The sequence below is a fragment of the Pantherophis guttatus genome, chromosome 2 (genome assembly GCF_059756535.1).
Source record: "Pantherophis guttatus breed Tessera chromosome 2, ASM5975653v1, whole genome shotgun sequence".
NCBI classification, from domain to species: domain Eukaryota; kingdom Metazoa; phylum Chordata; class Lepidosauria; order Squamata; family Colubridae; genus Pantherophis; species Pantherophis guttatus.
Window position 1 is genome coordinate 194,391,120 of NC_142064.1, and position 21,184 is coordinate 194,412,303.

General features: G+C 36.8%; 1 protein-coding gene across 2 annotated transcripts in view; it reads left to right on the plus strand.

The window, feature by feature from the left end:
- Positions 1 to 21,184, plus strand: part of SPOCK1 (SPARC (osteonectin), cwcv and kazal like domains proteoglycan 1) — a 524,574-nt gene that overhangs the window by 272,806 nt on the left and 230,584 nt on the right. For both annotated transcript variants that reach the window (XM_060688539.2, XM_034403471.3), the window contains exon 4: positions 1,173 to 1,287. In XM_060688539.2, coding sequence (XP_060544522.1) covers positions 1,173 to 1,287 — 115 coding nt within the window. The remainder of the gene's footprint in view (positions 1 to 1,172; positions 1,288 to 21,184) is intronic.

Consider the following 21,184-nt stretch of genomic DNA (forward strand, 5'->3'; position numbering starts at 1 on the left):
GCATATATTTTAATAACACAAAATTGCTAAACTTCACACAGGGTTCAGGAATTGCTGTATATTCTATTATACAATAGTAATTATTTAATACTTTGGCATGTAAAATTGTTATTTCAACAGATATGGGAGAAAAATCAGACCAATATTTTATGCATGAAAGGCTTGAGATATTCCATGTAGCATTCTTCTTTATTAAAATCAGTTAAAAACAATTCTAGGATGCAAAAGCCTAGAAAATTAAACAGTGGAACTGATAAAATGCTCCCTGAAATTTTGGCTGAGGTTGATGATAAAATTAGAGAATTTTTCTTCAGGCCAACTCCTTATTTTTTAAAATGTAACATTATTTCATTGTCTGTCTATCCACCAGAATTAATACATCTTTGTCCATGTCAGTTGCAATCTAGATAACCATTGAATCATAATTGTTTCATATGGGTTGGCAATAGTTACATGTAGTTGTTCCTCAAGAGTAATATTTGGAGGACAGGAGCTAGGATGTTGCAGTTACTGAAATCCACAACTGAGAGCAAGTTTGGTGTAGTGAGTAAAGGCTAGAAACCAAGGGGCTTAAATTGTAGCCTTCTAGCCATGAACATGAAACCAGCCTGGTGACTTTGGACCAGTCACTTTCTCTCAGCCATAGGAAGAAGGCAGTGGTACATCTCTTTTGAACATTTTTGCCACACACAAAAAAGCTCACAGGGAATTGTCTGTGAGGTTGCTAGGAGTAAAATCTGACTTGAAAGCACAATATAAAGCATAGGGCTAGCTTAAAGGTTGACTCAGCCTTCCATCCTTTCTAAGGTAGGTGAAATGAGGACCCAGTTTGTGGGGGCAATAAGCTGACTTTGTATAAATATACAAAAGTATGAAGGCTATTGCTTAACGCATTGTAAGCCGCCCTGAGTCTCCGGAGAAGGGTGGCATATAAATCAAATTAAAAAAAAAAGTCAAAATTAATTAGTTTAGAAGTTCATTAGATGACCTTGACCAGTTGACAATAGCTGAATATCTTTCATCACACAGAATTGTGAGGTCAAATGGGTTATATATTTTTACAGCATTTCAAAATTAGCTGAGAAGTGGTTTTGATTTTTAACTCAGTATTTTGACTAATGAACAAAAGGGGTAATCTTCTAAACAACTTCTTTGTGTCTTGTTTTTAATAGCCCTTGACCCATCTAAAGACCCATGTTTGAAGGTAAAGTGCAGCCCTCACAAAGTGTGTGTCACTCATGACTACGAGACAGCCACTTGTGTAAGCCGCAAACAGTTGGTACACAGGTAAGAAGCTGTGATTTATGGTTTCAATTAAGTATCTTTGTTCAGAAGAATATCCCAGATTTCACATTTCTAAGAGATAATATTATGTGGGGAAGAGAGAGAAGAAAGGAATGTTCCCCTGTCACTATTAACTGATTTACCTTGTGAAAAGTGCTACAGTGTTAAGCACTGCTGAAGTTTTCTATATTGGGCTTGTAGCTAATTGCCTTCCCGGTACTGTGTTATTCTGAAAAACAGAGAAACAGTATGACAGTGATCTTTTTTGGAGGATGAAAAATATTTTCCTAGGATTGGAGCTACAGTTGGGTATTGAGTAGAGCTGTGGATTGAGAACTTTTCTGCCCTCAACAAATGATTTCCAATGAAATGTGCTATTTGCAGCAAGCAGAGGAGTCGATGAAATGTCATAGCTTCTGGCTCAGTTCTGTTTTAAAGCACATTTTCTCAATGAAAGAGGCTTCTAGGCATTATACGGGACATTTGCCAGAGGTTGCAAGAACTGAACTTCTATTGTAGTTCCTATTCCCTATACTGATGCAAAACAACTGAAGCTTTCTTGGAGACCGAAAGGCAAATTCACTGAAGAGATGTTCTGTGTATTTATTCACGTTGTACACACAGGCATATTAAAAGGTTTGGCTAAGTTCCAAGGTAAAATATCTGTTTCCCTCTAAAGTAGAGATCAGAGCTTTCAGTTTACATATGACACCAAAGTAGGTATTTGTTAGAAACTTCAACAATGAAGAAAAAAAAAGGCAAAATGTTTGTGGCAGCATCACAACACAAATCCAGTTTTTTGTACTTGTAACCTGATGTACTTGTATGTGCATCGGAGACAAATTCTTTGTGTGTCTCTAATCACACTTGACTAAATAAAGTACTGTATTTTTTGGAGTATAAGACGCACTGGAGTATATGACGTACCTTAGTTTTTGGGGAGGAAAATAAGAAAAAAGCTGATTGGCAGGTGGATCGGCCTCCCGGAATACCCCCAATCAGCTGTTCCCAGAGGTGAATTTTAGCAACTCCATTTTATTTATTTATTTATTTATTTATTTATTTATTTATTTATTTATTTATTTATTATTGTGATTTATATGCCGCCTTTCTCCCGAGGGACTCAAGGCGGCTTACAAAATGACAATTTCCAATACAAATCACAATAAAATAAATTTAAAATCAACAGCCCAATTAAAACAGTTTAAAATTATAACAGTGTACACCCAAACGGATCAGTTGAGTTGACGGAAGAGTCATGTCTTCAGCTCGCGACGGAAGGAAAGGAGATCGGGGGCTGTCCTGAGCTCGGTGGGCAATCCATTCCAGAGGGTCAGGGCTCCCACAGAGAATGTTCTCCTCCTGGGGGCCGTCAGCCGACATTGTTTGGCCGACGGCACCCTGAGGAGGCCCACTCTGTGAGAGCGCACAGGACGATGGGGGAGCGGCAGGAGATGGTCCTGCAAGTACCCCGGGCCTAAGCCATGAAGGGCTTTATAGGTAAACACCAGCACCTTGAAACGAATCCGGAACGCCACCGGCAGCCAGTGCAGCTCACACAGGAGAGGTGTTACATGGGAGTATCGAGAAGCCCCCGTAATTACCTGTGCGGCTGCATTCTGGACTAGCTGGAGCCTCCGGACACATCCCAAGGACAGCCACATGTAGAGGGTGTTACAGTAGTCCAACCTAGAGGTAATGAGGGCGTGAGTGACCGTGGCGAGGGCATCCTGGTCTAGAAAAGGGCGCAACTGGTGCACAAGACACACCTGTGCGAAGGCCCCCCTGGTTACGGCCATCAGATGGTCATCCAAAGACAGCTGAGAATCCAGGAGGATACCCAAGTTGCGAACCCTATCGGAGGGAGTAAGGGTCTCTCCCCCGATCACTAAAGATGGAACCTCCAGATCCCGGGATGCCGGCATCCACAGCCACTCAGTCTTGGAAGGGTTGAGTCTAAGTCTGTTCCTCCCCATCCAAACCCGCACCTCTTCCAGGCAGTGGGACATCATGGAAAGGGCATCCCTAGGGTGGTCAGGGGTGGAGATGTAAAGCTGGGTATCATCAGCATATTGATGATACCTCACCCCAAAACCACGAATGATCTCACCCAGCGGTTTCATGTAGATGTTAAAGAGCAGAGGGGAGAGAACCAATCCCTGATGTACCCCACAAGTAAGGGGCCTCTGGGGAGGATCCCTGACCCCCCGCCCAAACAGACTGCAAGCGATCAGAGAGGTAGGAGGAGAACCACTGTAAAACAGTTTCAGAAAAAACTTTTTTTCCTGCCTCTGAAAGCCTCCAAAACAGAGCTTCAGAAAAAAAGCCTGTTTGGGGGCTTCTTTTCTGAAGCTTCTTTTCTGATGCTTTTTTCAGCCTCTGAAACCTCTGTTTGAGAAGCTGGGCGGGGCTACATTTGGAGTATAAGACACACCCAAATTTTCACCCTCTTTTTTTGGGGAAAAAGGTGCATCTTATACTCTGAAAAATATGATATTCTATTCTGTTCTATGTGAGAGGCAAGCAAATAACTCTTCATTTCCCTCTCTTCATGGAATCTATGATGGGACAGCCAGCAGCACTGACAGCTACATTTATCTAGAGAAGTGGCATGCTATTTTTTTTTTTTCTCATTCTACTTGTTACTTTCCTATGGCAAACAAAATTGGTGAGCATGCAAAATATTTCCATCACTCCTAATCTTCAGGCTACCCGATCTGGAAAAAAAAACATCAACAGAGTACAATGTTGAGTTCATTTTTAGTCCTTGTCTGCTTTTAAAAACTAAGAGTTTGTGTATTGCAAAGCTTTATCTATATCCCTTTCTGCATCAGATTTTAAATGTATGTTTTCATTTAGTGTTTCCATGCATTCAGTTTTCTTGTTAGAAAGTCTTATTTGCATTTTCTTTTAAGATTCATTACCATAAAACCTATAAAATTGAGAGGTGCATCACTCACCTACTTTTTATCTCCTATATATTTCCATGTCTCCCTCTTTTTAGAAGGAGAGTTTGTGAGAACATTAAGTGTTGGGTTGAATATAATCATTCATTTGGGGATAATTTTTAATAAATTCAGTATCTGATTTTTGCAAATTTATACCCAAGACAAAAATCAAAGGCAGTGTGATTCTTGAGCAACTCTTTTTTCCCCTCTCTAAATAGTATATCTAGCATGCCACTAATACTTCAAATATGACAAGAACCTATATTCTTTTCTTGATGCTGTAACATTTGAGAATGGTAATTAATGTGTTAGATGATAAAAATGGGAGAGGGGAGAATGATGAAAAGCAAAAAGTGTTTGATTGTGTGAAAGCCCAAGAACTTTGGAAATTCCTTTGTCAAGGACATAGTAAAGACTTTTGGCATGAATCTCTGTTTGATTAAGGTCAATTTGATTTAATATTCATTATCTAAAAGCAGACAACCAGAGGCTTACAGAAACCCATTAATATATCTCTCTAGCAGCATCCTTCTATTGTCATTTTTTCAACTCCTAACAATAGTTTTCCAGTGATATAATGCTGTGAACCCAAACATTCTATGGAAACATAATTATTTTTTAGCAATTATAATCCCATAAATTTTCTAATCATTGTTTGAAGGCATTCAACTCCAATGGTTTCTTTAATATTTCAAATTCTCATTCCATACAGTATCATTAATTCTGGTTTTGAATACATGTCAGAGAGGCAGAGGATTTTCATCATACCATGCATAATGCTATATTTAATTTAATGTATTAAACAGGTATTAATGAATATATTTAATTATCATTCATGATCATGTGAATAGAAGTTAACATCAGGAAGGGAATTAACTACAAATAAAAATGTGTGAATCTAAGAACACCATGACTATTAAAGGTGGAAAGCGTTGTTCAGCAATAAAATTTGGACACTGTTATAAAATTTTGGGGGAAAAATAATTGAATTCCGTTGAAGTGCTTTCTCTAAACCCTAATAATCTATATAATGGTTTTTATGGCATTACTTTACCAATCCCAGACTGTTTCTGAATTTTCAGGTTTTATGTGCATTTAAGATATAACATCATGGTCACAGAAGACACTTCTATTTAATCACCTACTATCATCCTTCTAAAATTCAAAACATGTCAGAGTTTCTTGCAGCACACACAATCAGACACAATTAAATGAACTTCAGCAGGATTCAAATTACATAAGAAACTTCTTTATATACAATACTATACAGGAGAATTCAGCATACAATATCAGGAATACAGAAGCAATATTCATAGAAGCAAGTCATTACAGAGTAGAGAGATACAGAGGCTAATATATTGTACAGAGGCTCCCATTACAGAGGCCAAACCAACTTTATATACAGTTCAGCAAGTCTAAGCCATGCCCAGACTCCAAACTGTGTCTTATGACCCCATACAAACAAATACTATGTTTCAGTTTCCAAAAAATCCCCACTAGCTGACCTGTGTCTATCGTGTCTATCCAAACAGTCCCCATTGGCTGACCTTGTGCCATGTCTATTGCAGCTCATAAATACTTATATTGACAAAACACACAAGATATATATCTGCCATTTGGTTTAACACTTAATGCAACTAATGAAAGTTTATACTTGGAGTTAATATTAGACTCTAAATACAATATTATGCAATACGTTGTGTTACTCATTATCAGTAAAACAAATGCAACCTAATATATTCCAAATCAGAGGTTCCCAACTCTCGATCCGTGGACATGCCAGCCACCAACCCATCCAAACAAGCAAAGCCTCATCCGTGGGATGCAGGCAGTATGCAAAACCACGCACCCTCTGGTCCGCAGAAAAACCTATCTCCACAGAACCGGTCCCTACTGACTCAAAGGTTGGGGGCCGCTGTTCTATACAATCAAGAAAACTTTGTTTTGGAGTGAAGAGGAAAAAATGCATTGCTGGTTCTATAAAAATAAATAAATTAAGGCAACAAAGTCAAAAGTTTTAGAGAGCACAAATGTGTTAGAGTAAAATATACTTATTTTACAAGACAGCCAAGTGATTTATTACAATCACTGGAGTTTCAGATTTTATGAGAAAGAAATAGTCACCTGATAACATACACTATTAGTAAGAATCTATGTACATTTGTAGGAGGGGGAATGTTCTGTTAAATGAAACATGGTGAATTTATGTTCAGACAGATGGTGATGGAATCTGATCTGGATTCCCAGGAGGGAGGGAGTGCATTCCAGAGGAGTAAGAGACAACTCAGTTCAGATAGTTTGTGTAAGAGAGGGTGAAGACAATGGAAAGTACACAACAATGTTGAAAACACATTCTAATCAACTAAATCTAAACTTCTATAAATGTATTCTATAATTCTGATGTTCCTGGTACTTTTCTGCCTTATTCACTTCATCTTTTGGTAGTAAGAAAAACCCATGTAAGTCCCTTTCAGGTGAAACATGGATTAGTATCTCTTTTCAATAAAGTGTGAGACTTCACAAAAATACAATAAAAGTTTTTTTTTGTTAAATGTATACTATTTTTTTTTTTTGCAGATTCATTGTGTTTTAGAAAAGGTATAAATATTACAATTGCAGCAAAAACACAGAAATTTTATTGAGTTATAAAATCTTGAACAAACTTCGTATTTTCTTATTGTATGGTTTGAAAACATTGCTATTATCATCCTCAAATTAACATCATACATCAGTTCCCAAGATAAATATCGAGACTATCATAATACAATCCTGAAGCTTCAAATCAAATCAAATCAAAATTTGATCCTGAAATATAGCATCTTACATTTTATTCATTCCCAGTATACCTATATGTGTACTACCTTGCTTAAAAAACATAATAGAATAGCAGAGTTGGAAGGCACCTTGGAGGTTTTCTAGTCCAATCACCTGCTCAGGCATTCTGGACAAATGGCTGTCCAATATGTTCTTGGAAACCTCCAGAGATAGAGCACCCACAAGTTCTGAAGACAAGCCGTTCCACTGGTTTATTGTTCTCACTGCCAGGAAATTTCTCACTAGTTCTAGGCTGCTTCTCTCCTTGATTAGCTTCCATCCATTGCTTCTCGTCCTGTCTTCAGGTTCTTTGGAGAATAGGTTGACCCCCTCTTCTTTGTGGCAGCCCCTTAGATATTGAAACACTGCTATCATGTCACCCCTAGACCTTCTTTTCATTAAACTAGACATACCCAATTCCAACAACCGTTCTTCGTATATTTTAGCCTCCAGTCGCCTAATCATCTTTGCTCTTCTCTGCACTCTTTCTAGAGTCTCGACATCTTTTTTATATCAGGGTGATCGAAACTGGATGCACTATTCCAAGTGTGACCTTACCAAGGCATTATAAATCGGGTACTAACACTTCACGTGATCTTGATTCCATCCCTATGTTAATGTAGCCCAGGACTGTGTTGGCTTTTTTTGGCAGCTGGACAGCACACTGCTGGCTCATTTTTAAGTGATTGTCCACTAGATTCCAAGATCTCTCTCTCAGTTATTACTATTGAGCCAGGTACAACCTATTCCATACCTGTGCATTTTGTTTTTCTTGCCTAAATGTAGAACCTTATTTTTTTCACAATTGAATTTAATTTTGTTAGAAAAGGCCCAGTGTTCAAGTCTGTCAGGATCTTTCTGTATCTGAAGCCTATCTTCTGAAGTGTTGGCTATTACTTAGGCTGGACAGGCATTACTCATTGAGGTTAATTTTAGAAATACAAACTAATATAAAATGGATTAAAGAATAAAACAAGAGGAAATGGCACAAGAAAAGACTGCAATATTAAGCACGTAATGTAACAGTAGCAGGCCTATTAAAAGCTTAAAAGTAATATTTTCAAATGGACAAATGAGGAGCAAACTAGCAAAAAGGTTATGCTGGGTAAACAAGTGAAAGTGATGCCCATTAAGGCATGGAATTTTAGCTCCCCATTTACAGAGAATGCATTCATGAATGCTTTAATGGTAATGCAAATTTCAGTATTTTGCATATTGACTGTGAAAAGACAGCTGGTAGCTAATCTGAGGTAAGAGCATGGTCTGGAAAAGATGAAGGGAAAAAGTAACAAAATTTGCAAGAACTGGAAGGATATCAATGAAAAAACTAAAACATTTAAGATTTCTGGTACAGTTACTTTGAAATTATTATTATTACTTTTGAATTCTCATCTTCAATATGTTAACTTGATTTTTATTTTATTTTGTCCCACAGTACATGTAATCTTACACAAGTTGTAATCAGACAATTCAAGGGCAAAAGTTAGCCCAGAGTGCTTAGAGCACAAAAGTCTTGTTTCAAGTTCAGATCAGTAATTCATTCAAGGCTTGAAATCAAGGAGCAAGATCAGGCTAATATGCAAGTTGTCCCAGCATTTGATTATTCTCAGCATCAGCAATAAACATCCAGATAAACAGAAATTAACATCAGATTAATACCAGACTAACAATCAAACATAGACAATACGCCAATCGAGGAGTAATCAACAGATATCTGGAAGGTCAGTCATGGCAAGTAGACACTTCTTTTTTATTTGAAATGTTTCACTATTTATCCAAGTAGCTTCTTCAGTTTGAGCAAGTTGGTTAGAAGGAGCCCAGATCCCAGATATGTCCTCCAGGGAGGTTTTATTTCTCACTTAATTTGGATAGGCTTCTTAGGTGAGTAGACAGATAGCTGTTACTTCTAAATCCTTTTCCTAGGTAAGTATGTCCACATGGTCAACCTGTGAAACGGTCTTGATCTTCTTAGGGACTGAAGCAAAAGCAACAACAACAACAATAATAATAATGAAATATTGTTTGCAGGAGGACAACACTCCATCAGGAAAGGTGGAAGAATTCATGTACAAGGAGTTGAGAAGGATAGTCTCTACATTCTAGGAAGGCAGGAGAATAGTTGTGCATGAACACTCCCACACAGGACAATTGTGTACATTTATTGCATAGGGTATTGGGGCATGCAAGTTTTAGAGTACTGCAGAAAATGCCAGACCTGAGGGACTTAGGATAAAGAAATGCAATGTGTACTTAGATTGCACTGTTTCTAAGGAGGCAAAATCCAGGCTGTATCTTGTAAGTAAGAAAAGCTCAAAGCAAACAAACAGAGTTATACCTAGGAGACCTGAAAGGTGTAATAAAGGTATACCTCCTAAGCAGTTCACTGCAAATGAGGTTAGAATATGTGGTATTCGGTATGTCAGTACCAAGAGATGTGGTCATGGTCATTGCCTAAGGAAAAACAAGATAAATGGAGGAAGTCAAAGTTAAAGAGAATGTCAGGCAGACAGAGACACCAAACTGAGAAAACTGAGCTAGTGAAAAGGGAAAGTGAAGGAATTCAGCCAAGACATGGTGAGCATGACGTAATAGAAAGTAATGAGACAGAGTGTACAAAGTGAATAGAAAAAGGAAGCAGTAGCTTCCAAAAGGAAGCAGCAGCAGTAGTAGTAATGGTACTAGTAATGTTTGTAGAGTGAGAGTAGAAACTGAAGCAGGAGGCGAAGACATAATAGAAATAGAAAGCATCATTTATGTTAAAGCAGGAGTGAAATGCTCCCGGTTCGGACCAGATCGCCTGATCCGGTAACGATGGCGGCAGGTGGTCCGGAGAACTGGTAGCAAAAATCCCTGCGCCCCGCGATCATCAAAGGCTTTTTTTTTTTACTTTTAAAAGCATTTTTTCTACAACCTCTTCAGCTGAAAAAATGCTTTTAAAAGTTAAAAAAAAAGCCTCTGATGATCGTGTGTGGCTCAGCTGGGATCGCCAGAGGCTTTTAAAAGCATTTTTTCTACAACCTCTTCGGCCAAAAAAAAAATGCCTTTAAAAGCCTTTAAAAGCCTTTAAAAGCCAACTCCCAGCTGAGTTGCCTGATCGTCAGAGGCTTTTAAAAGCATTTTTTTCTGCAACCTCTTAAGGTTATAGAAAAAATGCTTTTAAAAGTAAAAAAAAAATTGGCCACGCCCACCCAGTCACATTAAACTTCCCCAACCAAGCCACGCCCACAGAACCAATAGTAACAAATTTTACATTTCACCACTATGTTAAGCATTCAGCTGTTCAGCTGTAAATGGGAGGAGTGTCAAGGTAATGATGATTTAATAGCTGACCAGCTGCTGTAAGGCTGTAAACTGAAATGATGATGCAATGAGAATGAGTCAGCAGAGTTATCACTTTAAGAAGCTGTCTATGTAAGAGAGGCCCTGTGAGGGTGTCTCTCTCTCCATGTGTGCTTCCATGCTATAGTTGATGATTGATTGCCTGACTTTGCCTAGTACGTGTATGTATATATTCCTTGTAGATAAACCACTGTTTGAAAGACAAACCTCTGTTTACTGTATTTTGCTCCTGGATTGTCACAAAATAGTCACACTGTGCGCACTCTGTCAGGGACACATTATGTCTGAGGCCTCCACCTCTATCAAGGGAAAGATTTTCCACTTCTTCCATTTCTTCACTTTTCGCTCAAACCATCTACCTTCCCTGTCCAAAATGTGAACATTATTGTCCTCAAAAGAAGGTGGGGGGGATGGTATCAAGAAGGTGACTGGAATGCCCTTGAAAAACTGTGGATTATTATTCAATAGACTTTGAAATAGCAATAATTTTTACATACAATACTCAGGAACTGAACTCCACCTTACTAATTTCCAATGCCATAATACATTATTTCTAAATGAGTTTAATGGTTTAGGATTGGGAGTAGAAGACTTCCTCGTCCACCAAAAGTCACATCTCATTGAGGTTAATATATCAGACACCATATGCTAGCAGTAGGTGTTCAAAAATAGATTTGGATATTATTTATTATGTATAGTACTTCCATCTACTATATCTATATCTTCTACAGAAGAGCCTGTAGTACAGTGGACTAAAGCACTGTTATTAACATCTGCTGCTTGCAATTATTGCAAGTTCAAATCTCACTAGGCTCAAGGTTGACTCAGCCTTCCATCCTTTCAAAGGTAGGTGAAATGAGGACCCAGATTTTGGGGGCAATAAACTGACTTTATATAAATATACAAAAGTATGAAGGCTATTGCTTAACGCATTGTAAGCCGCCCTGAGTCTCTGGAGAAGGGCGGCATATAAATTAAAGCAAAAAAAAAATATATCCTTCATATTTAAACATTTCCCATTTGTTCACATTTCTCACTCGCACAATCTACAGCTAGGTTAGATGTCCATGAAGAAAGATGGACCTTACTCTTTGTCTTCATTAAAATCCTGATTCAGGGATTGGATGGCTGCAATGCAGCTAAATTTGCACTGGAAAAAGAGATTGACAGCGGTGCAAACTTAACTTTCGTCTGAATTCATTTTGCCTATTTCCACCTTTGAAAAGCTTTGCAATACTGCACCTGGTGCAGAATCTTATAGTTTGACTGTTGATACAGTTATAGAGAGAGCATGGTGTTTCATTGCAATAGTTTGCTTCCAGGCACACATCAAAGTACTGTTCCTGATCTCTGAAGTCATTGCAGCTTAAGGCCAGGTTTTTTGAAAAACCAAATTCTCCCAAATAAAATTAAGATGATTTAATTAAATAAAGTTAATTTATATAGGATAGGGTAGGATAGGATAGGATATCAAAAGCTGCTTTTGCTGTTTCCTCAGCCAAAAACATACTTGCCAGAAACACGCCAGTTGTTCACAGGATTCTGAATCTTTTTGCCAAGAGGAACCAATTCTTATGTTCCTGACAGCAAATATATTTTTATACATACAAGTTTTGCTGCCAAATCTAGCATGCTGTTTGATATTATCAATGCATGTTGAGGAGTTTTTATTAGATATGGTTTGATGGAGATTTAATATCTTATTTATAACTTGGTTAGCATATCTTTATGAATATAAGCACTACTTTTACTACAAAGGAGGGATAGTAATGTATGCAAAATAATCATCAAGAGTCTGGCAATATATAAACATAATATGTAATCATAATAAAATGTGGATAATTGATGTGGCAATTCTTGGAGACTGTAGGATAGAAGTAAATGAATTGGAGAAGATCAGAGAGTATCAAGATCTGAAAATTGCAGTTTGAAAGATTATGACATAAAATGCCTGGGTGACACACAATAAATCTTAGATGTCACTTAGAAATAATTTGCATTAATAAAATTTCCATCTGTCAATTACAAAAAGTCACAACACTTAGATCCGTACATATACCATGCTGATACATTACAACATCCTAAATTCTTGGGAAGGACTTGATGTGTAAGAAGCCAACATCAGCTAAAGAACTGGCAATATAATTTTTCATTATTGGTTATATAATTTGTTTCTTATCCTGGGACATGTATACTCACCTTCATTCATGAATTTGTTTCTTACGTAAGAAGAAACATTTGTTTTCTTACGTAAATTATTATTATTATTATTATTATTATTATTATTATTATTATTATTATTTGTTATAAATATGGAACAGGGGCAAGTAATATTAAATTCCCACAATAATCCTTTATTTTTCCTGTTTACCTGCATCTTAAATTAACTGAGCAATCTATTCAAACAGAAATTGTTATTTAGTATCTACAAATTATCAATAATATTGTTTAATTAATTGTATATGTATAAGAGTTTAATACCAAAGACACTAAAAATAATACCCTATTTGGAGTAAAGGCTGTAGGAGATAAATGTGGAATAGGAAAATGTCCTTAGTACTAATAATAGTTCAAGCTTTCATAGTACTAGAATTTGTTTTTTGGGGAAAGGTTTTATTAAACCCTTTCTTCAGTTTCTAGTATCCCTATTTCACTTGGGGAAAGTGTTAAATATGCAGCCTTGTAAAATAGCAATTTTAACAGGGATAGGATGAATTCCAATCACAGAGTATATTATAAACTTGAAAGAGTTTATATCATGTTTTCAGATTATCTTTTTAAAAAGGTTGAAGCTAATTTGGAAATGATTAGTATATTAAATTCTTTCTGCAATCCTGCAACCATTATTAATTAAATACCTTAGTGACTAATATTTAGAAGACATTTGTGCCTCTCAGTGTTAATGTAATCAAATGGAGACAAAACTTGATTTTACCAAGCTGTTCTGAGGAAAAATAAAAGGAAAATACTCTAAACAAAATATTATGGTTGGGGTCTTCAGAATGGCAATTTAATATTATGATGGCCCATTTTAGGTAGCATATTTCAGTTTAACTGGAAAAGGCCTAAATATTTTATACCTTGCTGCCCCAATTTGCAGCCAATTAATCAATAACAAGTAAATCCCAAGGACCGAGGTATCTACATAGTCTATCAATCAGAGGTGGGTTGCAGCAGGTTCTGACCAGTTCTGGAGAACTGGTAGTAAAAATTCTGATTGGCCCCACCCCCATCTATTCTCTGCCTCCCAAGTCCCAGCTGATCAGAAGGAAATGGGGATTTTGCAGTAACTTCCCCTTAAGTGGGGTGGGAATGAAGATTTTATAGTAACCTTCCCCTGCCACTCCCACCAAGCCATTCCAAACCACGCCCACCAACCCACACCCACAGAACCGGTAGTAAAAAGTTTTGAAACTCACCACTGCTACCAATTATTAGTGGTACCTATATCTCTAATAAGTGCTATTACCTTCTTCTGTCTTTATTCCTGGAGGCTGTTGCCATATGGGAATATGAGGTATTGTCTATATGTAGACTTTTCTGTCACTGCTCCATTCTTTGCCCAATGGTGCTTTTTCAGGAGGCAATTGGATTTTTTTTGTTTTTTCTTTGAAGATATTTTGCTTCTTATCCAAGAATCTTCTTCAGCTCTGGGGGATAATGGGGAATGGAAGGATTTATATTCCTTGCAAACAGCTGGTTTGCATCCTTTTAGAGGGTCAATGAAGCACTTGGAGGTTTATCTGTGTCCTCAGGGACATCTGAGTAGTGCTCCTGGTTCCTGTAGTCTGCAATTTTTCTCTGGAAATTCATTCCTACTCCCAAACCATTCAAAGGGTGTTCATCCCAAATTGTATGGCTAAAAGTCTGTAGAGATTCTAAGTCATCCAGGTCATTGTTGTCCCAATGGTGCTTTTTCAAGAGTAACTGGACTTTCTTCTTGTTGTTTTAGAACAAGAAGTGGAACTGATTTGATCTTGGGGGAAACCAAAGAATGGAGATTCTTTGGTTTCCCCCAAGATCAAATCAGTTCCACTTCTATTAGAATACAGGAAATAGATGAAAACTTGTATATTACAGAAATCCTTGAAGCTACAACCTACTTTGAGTGTTGTCAAATTTTTTAAGTATTTTTTATCTTGTTTACTATCATTGGGAGTGAGAGCCATTAGATTCACATAATAATATAACCCAAAGGAATAAGTAATAAAAATGTTCATAAAAAGAAAAGGAAATTACACATTTTCAAAAAGAAGTGTACCTAAGTTTTCTTTAAGTAAAACTTATGGACAATATGAAAACAAAGTCTGAATTCATTGGAAGGTAAAACAAGCATATATATAACAGAGGAAAAAACCTTGCTGCATCTTGGGATTAAGCTGAGCATCCAGGAGGCAGAGGGTTGAAGGTGACCCTAGTCTCAAGTGACACAGTATCTTTTAAATCTCATATGATGCTGTCCAAGTGAAAAATTGTTATTGGACCCTTAGGACGTATGCTCCCATTCATTTGAATTCATTACCTGATTATATTATTATACATTAACCCTATTAATATTCATTATTTCTCATTTGACTTAAATAGGTGCTTAAGTCATCAGAATTTCATTAAAATTATCATGGTCTATCATTTGTAGATAATTTCTGGGTTGTTGTTTATTTTTGGTTTGTTTATTTTAGAGATCACATCATAATGTTTAACTTGATACTTTTCAGATGTATTAGGACTATTTCTTACAAAATCTCCAGCCAGTAGAACAAAACATCACTCTCTCTCTCTCTCTCTCTCTCTCTCTCACACACACACACACACACACATAACCACACACACATTTACAGGATGAAAAATACTACCATACCTACCCTGTTTCCCCAAAAATAAGACCTGCCTGGATAATAAGCTTAACCAGCTTTTGAGTGCATGCGCTAAAATAAGCCCCTCCCCCCGAAAATAAGCCTTTCCCCCAAAATAAGACCTAGTGAAGGAGTGGGCATTCGAGAAGTTGGAATTAATTGATTGAACTCGTGAGAAGTGTTTTTTCACGGTACAACTTGTTTCCCTGCACACAATGGCAAGAAACGTGATGGAGCTGGAAATCAGGTAAGATGGCAAGAGGAGCCCCGTCTTGCTCCACGCACCCCAAATAATAAGATCTCCCCCCAAAAAAGACTAAGTGCTTACGGTATATTGGTTAGGGTGTATGCAACAATCTCTAATTTTGCCCTTATTCTAGATCAAGAATTCAAATATACACAAAGCAGAAAGGAAATTTGTCATCAGTACTTACAAGGAGAGACAAATCAAAATCTGTACACTGGTCTAATTGTCTTCAAGTGATAGGAGCGGCATAAAATGTTGGGGTAGTTTAGACCAAGGAACCATACAAAGGAGAGGTGGAGTTTCTCATTTGAGGCTTTCTGCAATGTGCACATTATAATAAAGCAAGATAAGGACATCTTAATTTTTGTAACTGCCCTCTCAGAAGGCTTGATCAGCAAAAATTGGGTTAGTGTCAAAGCAGGCTTATGGTTTGGGGTTATGGCGGCTCAGCAATAAATGTTTTTCCGAAAACTCAAATGCCCACTCCAGAAGTAGCAGAGAAAAGTCAAGGACGGTGTTTCATACAGATAAGTTGTTTTCATTGCAGATAAAAGAAGCCTGATAGCAGCCCCAGGGTTTAAATCTTCTCTGTTTTTTTTTCTCCTGCACTTATGCAGTAACAATCTTCTTGACACTTGTTTGTCAGCCTTGAAAACAAAATCTTTCTTGTCTTTTGAGAAAGGTCCTGTCTGATCTGAGTCTTTGTTTCACCCTCCCCAAATTCAGCCCCCAGAAATTGCTTAAGGTCTTTTCCACCAGTTTGTTATTTTTCAAGGGAATGTTCCAAGGGAATGTTCATAATGTGATGGGATTCCTAGAAAAATAATACCTGGAAGGGACCAAATATTACAAAGCTGATGGTAGAATGTTGAGTTATCTGTATTAAAATCAAATGGTTTGATGTAATAAACATTTTCTTTCTTTTTTAGTGCAAGTCATCTTATTTCATTACTTCTTAATCTGTCACTTCCTGATGCTTTCATTTTTCAGAATCTATCCTTCCCCTTTTCCGTTAATAAGTCTACAATTGCCTGCTTAGCATTCTGCCAAAACTCATCAAGAGTTCAACCCACAGATTTTCAATTTAGTCATTTTCTATCAGCCTAATTTGACCAATGAACCACGAATGACATTATTTATGGGCACCAGCCATATAAGTACAGCCTATTTTAGGCTCACTAATGCTTGTCTAAATTTAACATGAAGATTCATTAGAGTGCTTTAAAAATGGATTAATACAGCATTATTTGGTTAAATGTTTTTTTTTTTAAAGACAAATAATCCATTCTGAATTCTAGGCAAACAAAGACAGTGTATTTCTTACTGAAAAGAAAAAGAGCAAAAAGAAAACAAAGATGAATACAAAGTGTCAAATAAATCAAAATTGCATACTCTTTCCACCACTTGGCCTCTGAAGTAGTGGGGATTACAGTTCTGTCTTCTGACCATTTGCAGCTATGAACCTGAGTGCAGAATAGGCAAACCACAAACTCCTATTTGTTATGAGATGTAGGAGCAGAAGGCAGAATGACAGAAACCCAAGTTTGGGTTAATATAAATTAATATCCTATTTTCAATAATGAATTAATTGCACTCTGAGAAAAAAACTTTATGAGGGATCCTTTCTCAAAGAAATGCAATTGATGAGATTCTTGAAGACTTTATATGCTGTTGCAGCCTAGGCAATACTCAAGCCAACTTCTCCACAATGTTCTGTTCTGAGGAATAAATATTAGGAATGAGGTGTTTGGCCTTAGTGGGACTGCAGGCAGCAGGGGCACCATGGGAAGAAGATTCACAAAAGTCAAAATGGAGTACTGTGCAGTTGAAGCTCAACCCCTTTTTTTGAGCAGATGCTTCCAGTAAACAGGGCCCCGGTTTTAATGTAAGATTTAAAAAATCATATATTTAGAACCAGAAATGAATTTTTTTTTTATCAGATACTTATGAGAATGCAAACAATGTAGGACAACCTTTTTAAAGAATCTGACAAAGAGTCCCATGAAATCTTGATAAAGAAAAGGGCTTAATGCTAACATTAAATGGACAGAGAACTAGTTGAACTTCTGGATGGTTCCACATCAAGCTGAAAAAAAGTGTCAGCCCCTGACCCCTGACAGCACAGGTCCATTATAGGCCTTATGCTGTCCAATGTATTTAGATTATTTGGATGAAGGATTGGAAAATAAGATTATCAATTTTCTGGATGACACAAAGATGGAGGAATAGAAAAAGCATTAGAGAGGGCTTTGGGGAGGATGGCATATTGAAGATGGTTGTGTTGAGAAAACAGAGGCAAAATTTTTAGGCATTAATAAGGATCTGATCTACCAATCTAGTTAAGAGAGGATGCAAGATCACCCAAGCTGTTTCTATTTACAGTTGTTCCTCACAAACATGACAGCAGTTTCTGGAGATGGAGGAAATCAAGAGATGAGGAAATTTGCCATAATTGCTCCAGCTACAAAAAAAGCCTTTTCAAAGGACATTAAATTCGCACACTTCCCTTGTTAATCATCTTCAGAAATTGCATATTAACTGCAGCAAAGAAGTTAGGCACTTACAAAGGGACAAAATTGCAAACACTGGATGAGTGAGATTTTCATTTTTTTAAAAAATGAAAATCTATTTCTACGACTCTTCAGAATTTAAAATAAACAACAAAAATCAAGGCAAGGTTTTGGCTACAGAAAATTTTAAATTGATGAAGAGGTCAGAAAACATTGGAATATTAGATTTTCAATATTAAGACTTTGAAATTATTTTAAAAGAATAAACTCATGTTTGATGGAAAGGAAAAATTGCCTTTGATATTGGAGATATAATAACTTATAATGGCACTTAAAGGTATCTTTGAGTAACTAGGAATAAATTATGTCAACTACATTGTGTTTTCTTGGGAACAGGCTGTGTCCAGAACAAAGATATGCAACAAATTCCACTTGAGAATAACATGAATGAGAGACTGTAAGAGAATTGACAATCCTAGAAAGCAATTGGAACAATTTCTTTCTGCTTGAGTCACAATTCCTTTTTTGCTTGATTCACAAAAGAGGCTGTTTAAAGTTGAAACAAGATTCAACAACTATTTATTTTATTTTATTTTTTTATTTTATTTTTTTTTATTTCATTTCATTTCATTTCATTTCATTTCATTTCATTTCATTTCATTTCATTTCTATACCGCCCTACTCCCGAAGGACTCAGGGCGGTGCACAGCCAAACAATAAAATACATACATACAAAATTTAAAAGTAGAATTAAAATCAAATTAAATAGTTTTGGCCCAGACAAATTAAAACCCCAAACAATTTAAAACCAATTTTAAAATTTGAATATATAAAATACTAAAAGATATTAAAAATTAAAAATCTTTTATAAAAGAGAGAGAAAATTTGGCCAGGCCCGCCTGGTGAAATAATAAGGTCTTTAGAGCGCGGCAGAAGGTGCGCAGATCCGGGATCCGGAGATACGGAGGATTTAAATGAATTATAGAGAAAGATTGTTCGAATAAAAAGGAATACAAAGTTGGTCTATTTTACCAAGGTTAAAATGGGGTATGTTATTATGCTGGTTGACTCCATATGGATATACTGATATCTTAACTTGAAAAATGTGGTATATACTGGATCTGTTAGTATTTAATATGAGTTTAGACTTTTTATTCTATGACTAATCTATATATCCTAATTTATGCAACTTTTTTTAAAATTAAAGTTCAGTGATTAATCTTTATTTTTATCTTTTTTAAAGGAGAAACTGTCTCTCTGTTATATTAAACTCTATTATTTTGTTTATATTAGGATGCTGGCATTACTTTGTGTTTGTGATATATGGATTTGTTTATAGTTTAGGGCTGATATATAGAATGTTTAATTGAACTCAAACAAACAAGGAAACAGAAAACAATATCCTTGTCAGAATATTGCCTGCATATGATGCACCAGAGACTAGAAGGGGTTAAGTCTTTACAGACATCACATGTGACTATATCAGCCAATGAACTCTTTTATTGGACTCTTACCCAGAAACCACTTGGACATCTTCCCTGTTTTTTTTTCTCTCTCTCATCTATCTCTCAGCAAGACAACACGTGAACTTATCTCTCCTCTCAACATCTGAGTCATACAGTTAGGGTAAAAGGTGCAACAGGACATCCTGTTCATTACTGTATGCATGTATATATTTTCTAAATAATAAAACAAGTTTTTGAACCTGAAGCTGTATTGACCAAATAACTTCCTCATAGAACCAAATGAGCACGACCATCAATATATATCTGATAAATGGTAGCAGACGATGAAAAATTATTGCTCAGGTCTCTGGAGGCTGGGGATAGCAAAAAATGTCACTTCCTGTCCCACCAGGAGTCAGGAAATGGGCCCTTTCAGCCTCCGTAGGGCCTCCAAGGGAGTGGGAAAGGCTGTTTTCACCCTTCCCAGATAAATAGAGACGATCTGAAGCCAGGTAAGAAAGAAAAACAGGCCTTCCCTACAGCCCCCCCCCCAGGTCCTCCAGAGGCAGGAAACAGCCTGTTTCCCTACTTCTGGTGGACCCAGAAGGCCCGAAAATCAACTGGCCGGCGTGCGCATGCACCCCAGAGCTGAGCTATTAGTAGGCATGCCCACTAATATGGCTCCGCGTGCCATCTGTGGCACGTGTGCCATAGGTTCGCCATCACGGATATAGGGTTTCCTGCTTGAGCAGGGGATTGGACTAGAAGACCTCCAAAGTCCCTTCCAATTCTGTTACTCTGTTATAAGAAAAAGAAATAGGGTTTTTTTCTTAAAATGAGAAAGGTTTCAACTGGACAAGAAGAATTTCTTAATGGTAGAAATTGTTCAATGTTGGAATACTCTGCCTTGAAAAGTGATGGGCTGTTCTTTGTGACAAACATTTAAAGCAAATTTGTCTGTCCGTCCATCCAGCCATCCATTCATCAAGAGTGCATCTTCTCCTCTTTTCAGTTCATTCATTTGTCGGGTCAGGAAACAAAATGCCAATCACTGTGTTGGCTCCATTACATACATAGGGCAGTAAAGAAGACTATGAGCTAGTCCTAATCACTGAAAACCAGACACATGCCAGTATATGTTGCCAGTGTATGACCTCTCTTGCGGATGACTTATGCTGTGCATGAACTTTGTAATGCATTACCTACAAATGCAAGCCATGTCGTAGCCCAGAATAGAATAATAGAATACATCTTTCTATTCCTAAAGACATTTCTAGCGAGGATTGCAATTTTCTTTAAAAAGGGGACATATATTAATTAGTCATGATAGTTTTGTTCTTGTAAGCCTATCATAACTTTATTAATATAATGGTCAGAAGAAAAACCTATTAAATACATTATGTAGCTAGGATGACAGTTTGGATTGTTGTCCTGCTAATTTATTTGACCTCTGTCTCCCATATTTTGATTACCATGCAACCTAACTGAGGTTGCCTGAGTAATTACTAGTAACCATTAGTTAAAATCAACTATTAGAGATTAATTAACTTCAGAAGCAAATGATATTAAATTTATTATGAAATTGCTTTTTTGACAAATGAGTTGAATGCCAAATGGATTACTTAAGAAGTAATTTATATTTTCCCATTGATAAAACAATAACTGTTTGGGATTCTTCAGTATTTTAAAGATACAAAAGGAAAATGCTAGAAATGTTGAATGATTTTCCATTTCCATTCTTTCT